At 36.3% G+C, this 15,605-nt stretch overlaps 1 protein-coding gene across 3 annotated transcripts in view; it reads right to left on the reverse strand.

The window, feature by feature from the left end:
* COL19A1 (collagen type XIX alpha 1 chain) overlaps positions 1-15,605 on the reverse strand; it is a 182,040-nt gene that overhangs the window by 159,119 nt on the left and 7,316 nt on the right. For all 3 annotated transcript variants that reach the window (XM_051615561.1, XM_051615562.1, XM_051615563.1), the window contains exons 2-3: positions 15,166-15,240; positions 14,568-14,667 (exon numbers count right to left, since the gene is read on the reverse strand). In XM_051615561.1, coding sequence (XP_051471521.1) covers positions 14,568-14,667; positions 15,166-15,240 — 175 coding nt within the window. The remainder of the gene's footprint in view (positions 1-14,567; positions 14,668-15,165; positions 15,241-15,605) is intronic.

Raw genomic sequence — 15,605 nt, forward strand, 5'->3', positions numbered from 1 at the left:
TGTCCTATAAACAGTTTAAGTTCTATCTTTATAAATCAGCATTGAGTTACCCATATCAAATTTAGTAAGGCAATCCTTTATTTACCTTTTGCTTTTATTTTTAAAAAAAGCACTAATGGAAAAGCAGCATCTATTTTTAAATCTTATGAACTCTAATTGTTCCATATCGAATGAGAATACACTACAGTATATTATAAACTTCCGTATTTACAAGTATCAATGAAGCCTCCAGCTTGCTGAATATCTTCCAAGAAGAGAAAGATGAGCCAACTTGCATTTCCTGAGGGTGAAGTGAGAGATGTTTAGAGTTTATGGCAAGACATATCTTTTCCAGCTGACATATACCATTACCTGGTATATGTCACATGTAACATGACAATGTTACAATAATTTGGTGACCAGAGCTCAAGAAGCTAAGTTAAACAACTTTGCTATAGTGGGTAATGGTTTATTTAGTACTATGTTGTGTGAGACACTGAAATCTTAACCTTTTCATGTTTAGCAAGGGATTTAAATGGAGGTCCATTGTCAATAAAAAAGTAAAGCTCAGGTGACCAAATACAAAAAATCTTCACATTATTTTCAGTATTTCTACATCAGATTACTTTCTTTTTGATTCTCAGTTTTTGCCTGACTTGGCTGGTACAATGTGAGAAGGGTAAATAACTAACTAGAATAATTTACCAATCTCTGCCTAGAAAGGGTATTTTAAATTCTTTTCAAATAAAAGTTAAGAACAGCTGTTTGATACTCAGAATAAGAAATAATTTCCTTCCCATCCATCTTCCTCAAATCACATAAAGATGCACTATTACAGTTTCATGTTACATTAGGCCTCAAGTTGTTTTCATATGACACATTATATGATGCAACTCAAGGGAAACTATTCAGACAGCTTAAGAGTTATTAATTACTTAGGGAGAGCTCAAACCACTCAGAAAATGTACTGCTGAAAGCAAAGCTGCAAATTATTTTAACACTGAGAAAAGGGATTTACCTAATATTTCATATACGGCAGGATGTCTCTGCTTTCATTTACTGAACAGGTATAGATTAACTGTTACTTTTAATATAGAGGTGGTTGAGAATTTTTTTTATGGTGAAAGTCAGTGTTATCGCTATCAAAATTTTAAAGGGCAGTTTAAAAAGATTGTTTTTAAAGAGAAATAGAAAGACCAAAACTGTTACACCTGCAGAGCACTTCTCCGCTACGGTTTCCAGCAGTATTCTGTATTCTTATTTACAAGAATTACTGGTGAAGTCCTAGCTCTAATGAAGTCAAAGGCCAGTCTTCCATTGATATTAGAGAGGTTAGGCTAAAAAAACCCTATATCTCCTTCGGAAGTTTGGCCAATTTATATGCATTTTAACTTTTCTGAAAAAAAACTCAGTCAGCAGCAATAAGAACAATAGACTTAGAAGTAATAACATATTATAACAGACATGGGAAATGCCACAGTTTTTCTTCTCAATTTCCTAAACAGAATTCTGCAGCCTGATAAAGTTTTGAGAAAACTGAGGTCAACATTTACGCTTTTGGATTCTTTTCCTGTGGAAGGCAACTTTCAGCACTTCTGATACAGTTATACACTTGTCTTACTCAACTCAGGCATTTGTTTTACAAACCAAATAGGTCTCGGAGCAACCAGTGAATTCTGAAAACAAGAATAACCCTAGCAAAGACCAAAGGCTACCAAAAGCAAGATGTGTGATTTAGGCACACAGTCGTTCACTCTTTCTCTCCCCTTTTTAATAATGAATATATTTTTAAATGTAAAAAGATGACAAAACAGGTTCAGAAACTAGCAAGAGTATCACATTATAGAATACTATGCTCAAACAGCATGCTTCCCCTTCCAAAATATCACACCTTACCTGTAATACTGCACAGTAAATTAAGCTGCTCTAATCAGTCAATAGCATCTTTCCTTGTAGAGCCACACCACCAGAGAACATTGTGAAGGAAGATGGGTTAGGGAAGAGAAGAAAGCCAGAGCATGACTTCTTCATGTAGCTAAAACTTGAATCAAAGTAATCTCACTCTCCAAAGGATTCTCCCACACCTGCACTAGTATAGACCCAAGAAAATACAAAACAATGGCGTGGATCCAGGCAATGGATATACTTCTGTAAGCTGCTTTTTTATGTACAAAGCAGATAAAGGAAATGTATAGGGTGCTAGAAAGATTTGGGTGGCTTTTGCAGTATGCAAGTACTGAGATGTTCCTCCAGACACTTTTGAGCTCAATACCTAGTGGATGGTTACCTGTGATTCAGAAAGACTGAAGTAATTCTACATGATTCACTCCAGTCTTACACTAAATACAGGTCTTGCATTCAAACTGTTGTGTTTTTTTACTTAGGAGAAGATGACCAAACAAGCCAACACACTGCCCTCTGTGTCTGAGAGTTGGGGAACACAGAAGAGAAAAATGTGGAACTCTTAGTTTGTTCTCAAAGAGGAAAAACATTCCCTCTGCTTCTGCTTTCTCTTGATCATGCAATTGCATGACACTTTCTGGTGTCCCTTTGCCTCATGCTGCTCAAACCAGGTTGCTTTTCCATGTGTTGGCATCCCTTACTGACTGAGAAACATGTAGAGACTTCCTAATGTTGCTGGCTCCCAGAAGCAGGCCAAAAACAATGGGTTTAGTTATTAGAGAACTCTGTTAGTTGACAGTCTCTGAAGTCAATGAGATATTAAATTCTTGTGCTAAATATGACTATCTACAGTGGAACACAGTTATTCAGCTGATCAAGAAATCCTCTGAAGAAAGAAAAAAATAGTTACTGTAACCTCTGAAACTTCAATGGGTAGCAAAAATCACTCTGCATGCATTTTTACATGCTTCCTAAAGAGAAGCAATACCTATGGTACGGTGTTAATTATTTGCAGAACTCACTGGTTTTTGTTGTCCAGAAAAGCAAAGAAAATGCAGAGTACAGTAGAGGACTTGTCTATTGAAGGTCATGATCATTCATTCTGAAGACAGACAATGAACTTCATATTTTGGAAAGGAGGGAGGAAATCAAGAATGATGTTTCTTTTTTCTTGGCCTATATACCCATACAATCTTCTCTGGGGGATGAAGAAATCTAAGCATCCATGTCTCCTTGGAGATTTTCACAGCACATTTCCCAGCACTGTACAGACATTTGTACAGGTATGTACAGATGCTAGTTGATTCCAGAAACAATGTTTCTCTTAGCTTGGTACACTGGAGGGCTAGTCAGCTACAGCAGAGCTGCAGACTGAGAGACTTGCAACCTCCTACTTCTCACGCTGGTCTTGTAAGAGCTGCCTTGTGTATTTCTGCGTGACATTGTGCTACTCAGCCCAAGTGTGTTGTTTCCTTAGAACCTTCCATTTCTTCCTGTTTAGTCTCCCCTAACCCCATCCCAAACTCTTGGTAGCTTTTTACAAGGAATCAATGGAACAAATGCTAGCAAAGTGAACTGTTGATTACACTTGGAACAGGCTCCTCCCTTCCTTCCCTGGTTCATTCTGCCAGGTTCTAGAGAGCCTTGGCTGATGGTAAAAGGCAAATCATCTCACAGGCCAGCATCCTTAGGAAAATGCTGAGTGGCCCTAGTGAACATAATATCATGACTGGCAATGGAAAGGGAGAGCTAGAAGGGCTGCTGTATGGCACGCAGCTGAACCAAAATAAGGGATGCTTTTTTCCTAACGTCCTCAAATAATTGCCTGGATAACTAGCTTCCTGCTCCTCAGCATGCAGGACTGCCTACAAACAAAGTCACTCTAGGCTGAAGTCACATGCAGGCCATGCTAAGAAGTGGTTGAAAAAAATAAAAAGTACAGGCAACACCAGAGGTACTAGAGCCTACAACACTGTTATAGATGGATATATCTACTCATCTTGGATCCAGCTGATCTCCATCAAAAAAAGAAGGTATAAAATGGTGAAGATTCTGTTACTAACAGAAGAGACTGGAGTAGGAAAGAAGGTTAATGATATCAGGGTCTGACCTTAAATAAGCAGTTCTGCCAGCTGCAAGAGTAAAGCTACAAAGACAGAACATGCTTTTGCTTTAACACCCCCTACACACAGCATGACTAGTATATGAATATTTAAGCCTGATGCTCTGCTTAAAATTTGAAGGATAATTAGATAAATAATGTGCTCTTTTATAGTTTGTAAAAACTGCTAACATTCATGGATTCTAACTGAATGAACATGGAAAATAAATCATTTTAAAAAATTGCATCACATAGACTTAATAGCATTTTCAGAAACTGGAGATTATCACTTCTCTGAAGTCTCAGGATTTAGAAATGAGTTTTCTAATTAAAGTCAAGTTAAAAAAAGAAAAGAGTACATTGAGCTTAGCTAGCATCTCTCACACTTTCTGTAACAAGATTTTTTTTGTAAATTATGGTACAAATGTGGTTAAAATATATTAAGCTCAAAAAAAATGAACATTCCATCGCTATCTGCTGAGTCATAACTATGTTTAACAGGATGGGCCAAGGACCTTCAACTGGCTAACCCTGCTACTATCTGATGCAGCAGGCAAATGGGCAAAAAAAAAGAAAGCATGTAAAGAGACATGAGGGTCTTGCGTTAGGCCCAAGACAGAGGTGTTGAAAGGAGACTTCCAGCAGTGGTAACTTTGGATAAGTCAATGAACATTTTATTTAGATTTTTCCCAAGCTTCACACCTAAAGAACCCACCAAACCCAGTGAAAGAACACTGGACATTATTGGGAGTCCTCAGGCTGAGGAAGCTGGCCAAATGCCTTATTTCCAAACATGGAAGCTTGATATGTTGATTATTTACAAACTTTACTCAAACCAGCAAATGCTCCAGAGAGTATAAATGCAGTACAAAACCTTAGCATGAAAAGAAGGCATCAACTATAACTTAATTTGAGGTTGAAAAATCTGTGTTACTTCTATGCAAAAGTAACAGAACTAGATTGAAAAAGTATTTCATTTTTCAACAGTAAGGCTGAGATTGAAATCTGAACTGGTAATGAAAAATCCAAGAGCACCATATTACCTACTGCAAACCTCAAGCTAGTAGATGAAGTGTGGAAGGTTTATGATATTAAAGAATATTTTGCATTGTATAAAATGGTAACATTTAAGCATGCAAGGAGAAACAAGGAATAATTTGGAAGTTTTAAAAAGTAAATCCTTTTTTCCCCTCACTGTCCTCTGACAAAATCAGCATTTTGATGAATTCACTCTTATACAATAAATTACTTGGTTGTCTATACCATTAAGTACCCATATTATGGGAATCTATATTCTTAAATAAGAAAATCCATTAACAGTGTAGTCTATAATATCTCAGAATCACAGAATGACTGAGGTTGAAAGGGACTTCAGGAGATCATCTGGTCCAACTCTCCCTGCTCAGGCAGGACCACCTAGAGCCAGTTAGATAGGAGAACACTTTTACTTGTGTGTGAGAACAGAATCAATCCATTGTAAACTGTTTAAAGAGATTACATTTACTTGTGATAACAAATTTTAGAATGCTGTAAAAAATGTAATCTTGGGCATAATATGGATTCATAGTAGTAGTGCTAACTGGTCCTTAAGAGCAATGAAGCAAGGCTGTGTTACGACTCTTCAATCTTCCAAGAACTCTAACCAATTAATGAGTCATGACTTTCCTTTCAATGAAATCATATCAGCTATTCTTGAATCACGAAGTGTTTTTTCAGTGCTCCCAACACTTCCACAACAAACCAATCTTAAGTTTATGTAATTTCCTGGTAGCATAGCATATCTGTCTCCACATACTAACAGTAATACAATCATTTATCACTTCCTAAATTTAAAGGAAGTCCTGAAAAAAGGAAAGTAATCTAAAAAAATAAAGAAATTGTTTCAAAGTCTATGTTTCTTTTTGAGTAAACACAAACCTCTGATGGCATTTCTGACATGTTTCATTCGGACATTCAAATCATCATTTGCTGAACTACTGCTGCAACTTACGTTCTATGTTTGGTCCTGTTGTGGTACATTGTCTTCCAATGTCTCTGTCTGTATGATTATTCTTAGGAGTTACTGTCTTTATCACATATTGTCCATAGTTCATATAAGAAATATCCTATGTTAAACATTGTCAGTTCTCAGTGACTTAACATCACAGGAGATATTTTTAGAAAAAAAACACAGCAACCTACTGCACTAGAAGTCTCCCCTCCCCAAATACTTTGTTTCCAAATTACATCTTTACCTAAAAACTGAGTGAGCATTACCCACGAATCCTGTACAAGTCAGCTGCTGGATGTCAATCCTGAGCAACAGCAATAATTTTATGCTGCAATTGCATGTGCTGTACTTATAAGTAAGCACATTCAGCAAGGAAGGTCCTGAGCTAAAGAACTGGATCTGGAAGTGCACTTCCCCCAGGTCTGGGCAGAGTTCCTGTTATTGCATGGAATCCTGGTGAATACTAATATATTTTTTGTTTCGTTTTATAGATTAAACTGGCAGTCACACAGCATTCTGAACTGCTCAGAGACAGATCTAGCAAGGTAAAAAAAGAAGGTGTGTGGAGTCACAGCACGCTGATCATGCTGTGTTGTTACTCCTCAGGAGTGGTCTAAAGCAAACCTCACATTCCTTAGCCATAAAATAGCCACTGCTTATATATGAGATACATATTTAACAGTATTTGAGTAATCAGCATTGCTCACCACAGATTATGAACACAGACACATTTCTTAATAAATTTTCAGTAGAGTTCACAGAGAAAACTGAGTAAAAGAGATAAAATTATGTTTATCAAGGTCTTCAACATTAACATTGCTAGAGGCTGAAAATCTTTCACAAGTAGCTGAAAATAAATGAAAATCAGTGTAATGAAAAAAGCACCAGGCTGTTTCAATGTAAGAGAGCCCATGGACTATTTTTAGATAGAAAAACTAAAAACTAGGTCGGGGAAGAGAGTGATATCTCTATGACAGCTTTAAATAAGAAAGCCTCAGTGTAGACACAGATGTATTGGCACAAACAACTAAAGCTGTACCTACAAAAAGATAAGAGAAGGAATGCCTGACAGCATAGCTAATGCACAGTACATTTCACAAAATATTAAATCATAAAAAGCCAGGAAAAAAAAACCAACACTCAATGATTACAGTTATTTATTTGTTGTTGGTTTTGGTTGTGGGTTTTTTTGTTGTGTTTTGGTTTTTTTTTTCATTCTGATGACAAATGACTTCTGAAGCACATGGGACCACCATTTCAGTTTGAAAAAGTATATGCATTTTACAAAGATACTTGAGTACTCCCAGCCCAGTCATTAAAACTGATAAAAGATCTTTCAATCCCTAATTTTATACTATCACATATGGGGCTACAGTTCTTCCCCAGCTGCATGCATTATATCCAGTACACTTAATTGAATTCTGTGTGGCTGCATACAGCATTTGCTGTATGTACCCATATTTACTTTGGATTTCTTAGAAAGTTAATCTGTATAATTTTGCAATTCTATTTTTGTTCTAAGACTATTCTGATTAGTGTTCTTATCAAACACGGGTTTTGTTACAGACTTACATTTGCAGCCTCCTTGTTGATTTATGGTACTATATTGTACTCACTTTTGGGAAACTTTTCCCTTCAGAAAAGACAGCCAAGAAAAACCAAGACAACATTACAAAGATTTTAAAAGTCAGCATGTTTGGCATGGAGTAAAAGACGTGACAAGCCTTGTGAAAATTCCCCACAGTCCAACATCACTTAAAGCTCTCTTTAGCTAACATACCAGTAAATTGAACAACCTATTGTAGAATCTGTGCCCTGTTTTTTTTAAAAAGGGCCATAGGAAAGCATCCAGGTAAATCACTTGTGCTGAATTTAAAAATCTAATAACACAATAAATTTGTCTAGCAATTGCACCATCTGTGATGGTGTATGTTCTAAGTTTTGCTATCTTATCCAATAAGAAAATGGAAAAATTGTTTTGGTGATGCTCAGATGAAAAGATAAAGGAATTCTATATAGGTGTATATAGCAAAAGTGAAATTGACTGGCTACTGCTGATGCTATTGTTTTAATCAGAACAACAGAACTGTTTTCCACAAGGCTGGTTAAACCATTAAACTGAGGTGCAATTTCAGGGTTTGCCTAACCTAACAGCAGGTTGCTCCCTGCTCCAGAAGCATGTTCTTGCTCCTTCCCTGCTGTGATTGCTGGAGATCACAAACCTACAGGGATCAGCTGCCAGCCTTGCTGACTGGAGAGGCTGATGCCAATGTGAAAGAAGCAAGATGAGGCTGAAAGCTGGAGAGAAGTGCTGTGAAAGTTAACTCCTGATCTTATTTTCTTCCAAATAATAATCTTGGCAGGACAGATTTATCCTTTAAACAATGGCAGCAGGAGAAAGAACATTACTCTGAACTGAAAAACAATCTTTTCAAATTAAGGAGAGCTTTTTAAGTAAGGAAAGTAAACTGTCTTTACTATCTCTTCACCCAGTTCTGTGATTTGCTTATTGCCTGTCTGAAATTTTGCTCTGAAAAGTGAGGCACACGGAGTGTCCACACAAACACTGCTGGTCTCCTACAACACACTCGTTGTGGACCACTGTTCTAGAACCACAGAAGAACCATAGAATGTATGGGCTTGGAAGGGACCATCTAGTCCAGCACTCCCTGCAGGTGTCCTTAAAACACACATCTCCCAGAAGCTCCTTCTCTGCTTCCACGAGTGCTCAACGACAACAGCAACACTGCTGGTGAAAAAGGAAAAGAAACAGTCTGCGTCATCCAATATTGTCTTACCAGTTCAGCTAGTGTGATGATGCCACACGTGCTCTGCTGTCTGGGGAACACACCAGAGATTAAAGAATTCTGATTTGCTACAGTCAATGGCATAATTAAAACGCTTTTTCTGCTCTCCCACAGTTGGCTTACAATGTAAGTACTATACAGTTTTATATATACTCTTCCTCTCTGCCACCTAAATGTATTACTTTTGCTTTCACATTCTTCCTGCATAGTCAACTGTATGTTAACCTATAGGATAATTCAAGCTCAATATAGCAATTAAAATTAATGTCTTAATTTAAAATTTTAGAAAAAGATCTTGGTGTATTTCTTGTAAATTGTGAGGTAGAAACAAGACCAAATATGCAGAAGAAGACATTAAAATGTTTTCATTCTTTAAAAGAAACACTATCCTATCATTTTTCATTGTAAGAGGCCCTGGTTTTCTTCTTAGTTACGAAATTAAATAATGTATATTTACATGGTAGGTATAGGTCCAGTTTGTTCTTTTAACAGTATTTTCTGCATTATCCTCATTTTTTTATTTATACAATGCAGTAAATTTTCAAGTGTCTGGAAATAAACAACGACTACACAATTCCATTACCTTTCAACAAGGATCAGAAAAAGGAAGACTGTATCACTGCAGCTTCTGATCCACTACTTTAAAAGACCTGAAGAAAGCATCAGGATTTGTACTAAACTCAGGCTCCCACACTCAGGAAGCAAATTCCAGAGACAAGGCCCTTTTCTTGAAAATACCCTGTAACCAAAATACCAGACATTTCAGTCTTAGCGCTGTTGGCTCCAACAGCTCAAATGACCTCAAATAAATACGCAATGTAGGAAGGGAGAGGTGGTTTATTACATAACTAATATTTTAATAGACCAAAGGCTAGCAGGACTTTGTGTAAGCACAGATAAAAGCTGGTTAGTGTAACTCTAACTACTGCCACCAAAGAGGAGTGACACCTCATTGCCATTTTCAGCAGGTGTTTAAAATTTTTTTTATTAAATCTTTGGGAAACTGGTGAAGTTCATATTTATCCATTCTGCATTTTATTTAAGAAATAGGTATATGACTTCTTGATACATATCTCAATAGTATTTTTCAAGAAGACTGCTGAACCTGGCTCTGCTGCCCAAAACACATGCCACGTGCAAAGCTTATAGAAGTCATGCACATGTGGACATCCACTGACAGCTGAAGTCATATGCAAGAATCCTGGTATCTATTATTTCGATGAAGAAAGAAGTCTCAGCAGATACAACCAGAGAACATACAGTAAAGTAAACGGTTGCAAAGATCACTCTTTGGAGGGCAAAGTGCTAGCTATAAAAAGGCTGAGCACAGAAACTGCCTTCCTTGATGCCAGCTGTGCTCTCAGAAATGCAATTCCTTATGCATTTTTTACTATTAAAAAGTTTAGCATTAAAAACAAACAAACCCCCACAGAAGTATTCTTTAATTATCAGTTTCTGTTCTCAGCAGAAAGAATCCTCAAGCTTGGAATATACCAACAGAAGTGGGAACAGTATTTCTGCATCCAGTAACTAGACATCACAAGGAGGTGAAACACTTTCTCTGAAATATGGCCCAAGCCACAGCCACAGCTCTCTGGCAGTAGTGTGTGACAGCATTGCAGATGGAGCTCAGTAGTCCAAATACAGTCAAAATCCAAGCTCTTTTGCAGTATCTTTATCATGGAAAGGGGAAGAACTCCTAAAAAAGTCGTGAGAGTAATTCCAACTGATGTAACTGTGAGATCATTTAACAACCAGTTATGATAATCTATTCAGTAAATTAATAAGGTTTGTCAAGCCAAACAAACTGCAGAATAAGAAAGCCATGACAGTGCCATTCAGATTTGATAATCACAAACATCCATTTCAAAATATTCTGAAATTCAGCAGACATCAACTTAGAATTTCCTTTATTGTCACTTTCAACGGAGAAGAAAAGCAGCCATCCAGCAAGCCAGAAAAGTGAGAATGAGAAACAACTGACATTGAGGCATCTTTAGAGATGGACAGTGAAATTATTTCAGCATACTGCTATTTGCTCTAAGGCAACTAAAGATTAGTCTCATGTCCAGAAGTTCTGAACAGTGCTGCCAGATGTAGAAGAGTTGCTATCAGTGCAGAGCCATATGCTGCTTTTGTCAGCAAGCTCTATGCCAAACTGGAATACACTGCATAGGAAGTATGTGTTAAAGTGTGACTCCATAATGTATTTATTGAAATAAAATTAACACATTACACAATTACTATTATTATGACTATATAATTAAATTGTGTGCATAACAGTATTATACTGTGAATTTCCTTAGGATTCAATGGCTCTACTTTACTCAGGAATAATTTCTATTATTGACCATATAAAAGTTGTAATGAGCAATTTGCCATATTTTAAATTAAAAATCACTGCTTAATCCTGATGATATTATTAGAACTAAATTAATATTTGTAAGTAATTTACATGGAGCATAAGAAAAGCTATCCATCTCCTATCACAAGACAAAATATGTACAAAACTCCCTCACAAAAAGAGATAGACACATAACTAAAATCCAACATAAATAGATCTAATCGATTTCCAAACCTGACACTGCATTGTAAATTATTTACAACATATAAATAGGTGCAACACTACTCCAGGTCCATTGAAAGAAACCAAAATGGCATCACGCAAGAAAAATGGCACAGCATAGCTTTCTATTACCCACACTACGACCAAATGAATGAAATGCATGAGGAGATGTGCCAAGTTACTTGATACTTGCTAGTCAGCTTAATCAGATACTCCAAGTTTCCTGCAGGATGGATAACAAACACTGTTCTGCTGCTTCTTGCACACCACGTCTACTAACATTTCTGAGGCAGAATGATCCTAAAAACCTCTGTGCATCTCACAGTGCAAAAGGTCTGGAACCACACAATCTGACATAATGTAAGAGAAGGAGATTTAAATAATGTTACAAGATATCATACATGGATAACTGAGATAAACTATATTATAAGGTTATGATGACAGAGATCTGAGTTCCTGACCATGCTTCATTGAAACCCTACCATGTCAAAACTTGACTTTATGCTCCTGACTGCCCTCTGCCCTTATTTTCAAAAAACAACTCAGAAGTTCAGAACACTATCAGAAGTACTTCAAACAAATAACTTTTTAAAAAATCTTGTCTGAAGTGTTATCTCAAAACCAGAAAGCTATTATATATTCAACATATTGACTAAACTTTTTTTTTTTGTTTAATTATGACATGCATTTCTCTGACAAGAAGGTTAAAAAAGCAGGAGCAAGGCTACTGCCATGAACAAATAGGTTTTAATGAAAAATCTGCCGTGCTTGAATGTTCTTGAAAATACTTTTAACCCTTCTTTTGTTTAGGGAGATAGTATGAGGTACTATTTATCTTCCACAGCAATTTGACAAAAAAGTTTGTCTTGTACGTTAACATCAATGACATAATATTAATTTTTAGTCTAACTTTACTAATATATTAAAACTCTAATGTAAAAAGTAATCTCAATTGCTTCATCCAGCTAAAGTTTTCATCCATTAGATAATGCTTATTTTTCGGGGCAACTGGAAAGATTTTTCTCTTTACTTTAACGAGGATACACAGAAAACAACGGCAAGGGAGAGGAACGTGCAAAGCAAGAGACCATTTAAGCCAAACCACTTGCCTTCTGGGTTTATCCTTTCCTAAAATTCTTTATTCCCTACCTAAGTTAAGCTGAAAATGAAGAAAAAAAAAAAATAGGAATTTTAGTCTCAGAATCATCCTCCCTCCAAAACTCTGAACAGATAAAAGATGGAGAAAAAAAATCTGTCAGGTTTCTCTGCCACTGCAGAAAGAAGTAAAATAATTTTTTTAAAAAGTGTTCTGTGTTTCTATTTTCCTTTTAACCACTAAGAGTTAAGGCTTTGGTAAGCCACAGCTATCAGACACGACATGAATTTGCCATTTTCACTGCCTTCACTAATAAGCTGCTTGTAAAAGGAGAAAATAAAGCACAGACATTAGTATTCAGGCCTAATAATAAAAGCTAGGAAAAAAGCTTGAAATTTTTCAACCTCATACTCACCTGTCAGACTCCTTTCAAAACTACCAAATTCTTAGAAATCAACCTTTTTGAATCATTAATTTTCCCTCCAAGTAACATGAATTTCAAATAATTCACCTCTTTCCAATTTCTAGTTCCTCCACTCCATTTTGCCATTAATTTTCTTACATTTCCAGAATAAATTAAGTAAGTTTGTAATATGCATTTCACTGCATGCAAAGCACTACCTAGCTTCTTATTCCAAAGGAAAATTTCCCCCCCCCCCCATTTTTTGTTATTGCACTACTCTTCTATAATCTCACATGTCCCTCATAATCCCATCCATTGAAAAAAAAAAAAAAAAGAAAAATCTGTAAACCCAGTAATTTTTTTTTTTAAAAAAACAACAAGCAACTTTCTGTCAAACTCTGAAAATATTTTTACTAAAGATATGTATGGCTGGTACCTAAATTTACGTATTCCTCTTCTAATGACAATCATGATACCAGAGGGAAGGCTGTAATAAAAAGAGCCCTCTCTGCGTCAAGTAATTTTTCTAGTAATTATTCCTTCAATAGCAAATGTTCAAGGTATTTCAAACCAAGAGTTATTACTTTCTTTAACTTTGCAGAATTACACAAGCCTAAAACTTTAGCATTTGCTGTATTATACCTCAGAAACACTTAAATTCTATCTGGTAATACAGAATATTTAGGTCCTCATTCTTTAACCATTCTCCTCTCCTTACAGATCACTTCGTTTACTGCCTGGGTGCCTCCAACACCTCTCTTCTCCATCTCTCCTGGCCTCACACTACCCACAGCCCCTCTTTGCCCTGCCCAGGACCAAAGGGCAAATCTGAAGGCCCTTGCAGACCTCTTGCAACAGAAAATACTCAACCTGAAGACATGGGAATACAGTTGCTTCCCTTGTCATCACAGGAACGTGATGTACAGAAAACACAGTCCCATGACTCTGAGAACATCTAAACCAAGAAGCCCTGAGATGATTCTCTCTCTCTCCTGAGCATGGGGAACTTGAAACTACATTCCTGACTGTGTCTTCCCACTTCCTTGTCCCCATGCAAACTTCAATATATCCAATCCCATTGTGCCTCAGTCTCTTTCACCTTCCTTCTGATTTTTCATGCCATCTCTGCCTTTCCTCCTACTCTGTGTCAGAATAGGATGATGCCTAATTTCACCTCTATGCTGAATACACATCATTCTGTTGCTGCTGAACAGCAAGATGCAAATTACACTGGAAAAAAAACCCACAAACATCATGAAAATATAGTGCTTAAGGAAATGCTGAATCTGTCTCTCTTTTTAATCCTGCCAGCAGTAACAAGACACAGGAGAACCAGTTTTGCTGAAGGAAGATTAGTACAACACTTCTTGTCATACTATGAAAGCTTTGTTTCCTTTGTTTTAGAAATATTTATATATATATATGTGTGTATATATCCCCAGTAGAGTTCTCAGTATTAGAATAATGATTTGGGAAAAATATAGTCACAGTTAACTTTCTACCTAAATCTGTCCAGATTCCAGAATTAAAAAAAACCACCTGAATCAAAATACTTAATGGAAAAAAAACAACAAAATGTTATAGATGAAAATGCCTGAAAACATTCATATTTGGCTTTCTGTGGCTGTCTTTGGAAACTCTGCTCAGTGTTTCAGTTCATTAGTAGCATTTGGTCTGAGCTCCATCTTTTAAAGATTTAGGATGAAAATAATATCTTACTTACTTCGTGTCTCTGACCAGAGGTGCACTTCCCAGTTTAAAACAGATTTTTTCCCCTCCACAAGATGATTGCCTCAAAGAAAATCTTTCTGCCAGATCAAACCCTGTGAAATATGATACAATAATTAAGTTTATTTAATGGCATTTTACAAAGGGAGGTAAATACTGACTTCTAGCATGCTTGGTGACTTTCTAGAGTACAGACATACAAGGTATTTTGAAAACCAGCACTTTAAGTCAAAGAAACTTCCAAGATTCATTTTGCTGACAGGGAAACGATCAGTGAAAAACTCACTCAGCAGATGACTTTACAATCTGAAAAATGCATTTGTTATTTCCTTTTATCATCTGAACTGATAAGAACGAAGGATGTTTGGGAAAAACAACAGAAACGAGCATGGCTGAAGAACTTGAACCAATACTTTTCCAAGAACAACACACATTCTGATTTTAACATCATCTTCCTAATAAGAACAGCATCTGGAGCATAGGGGTGGCATTCTGCACTGTCCTTTCAGTCTTAAAGCCAGCTGCAATCAGAATATGATTAAGTCCACTACCAGCCAATTAATTTAGATATCCATATTAAAGCAGTCATTTACCTGAAACACCAAGACTGTCTCTGTCAATTTGCTTGTGGTGATGGACAACTGTTTTCATTAAAGGACAAACGGCACCTTCAAGAGAATAGAATTTAATATCTATCATAAAACTTCATCAAACAAAACTGAATCAGAACAAGCCACCATGACAGGGACAGTAATAGTAATATTAACAGGAATATTTATTTGTTTCTTCAGGATATGAAATGCAGCAATAAAGCAAATCACAGAATTTAAATAACAGCAATGATATTTCATACTGCACAAATTTTATCACATTTTAATTTGGCTGTTCATGATCAAAGCTTACATGAACTATACAGCAATACAAACAGAGGAAAAATAGAAAATTCTTTCCAACGTCTTTCAATCTAGAATACTTTATAAAGCAATAATATTTGTTCTAAGGTGGCTTTTAAAATTTATTTTTGGCTATATTA

Source organism: Apus apus, chromosome 3, assembly GCF_020740795.1.
Source record: "Apus apus isolate bApuApu2 chromosome 3, bApuApu2.pri.cur, whole genome shotgun sequence".
NCBI lineage: Eukaryota > Metazoa > Chordata > Aves > Apodiformes > Apodidae > Apus > Apus apus.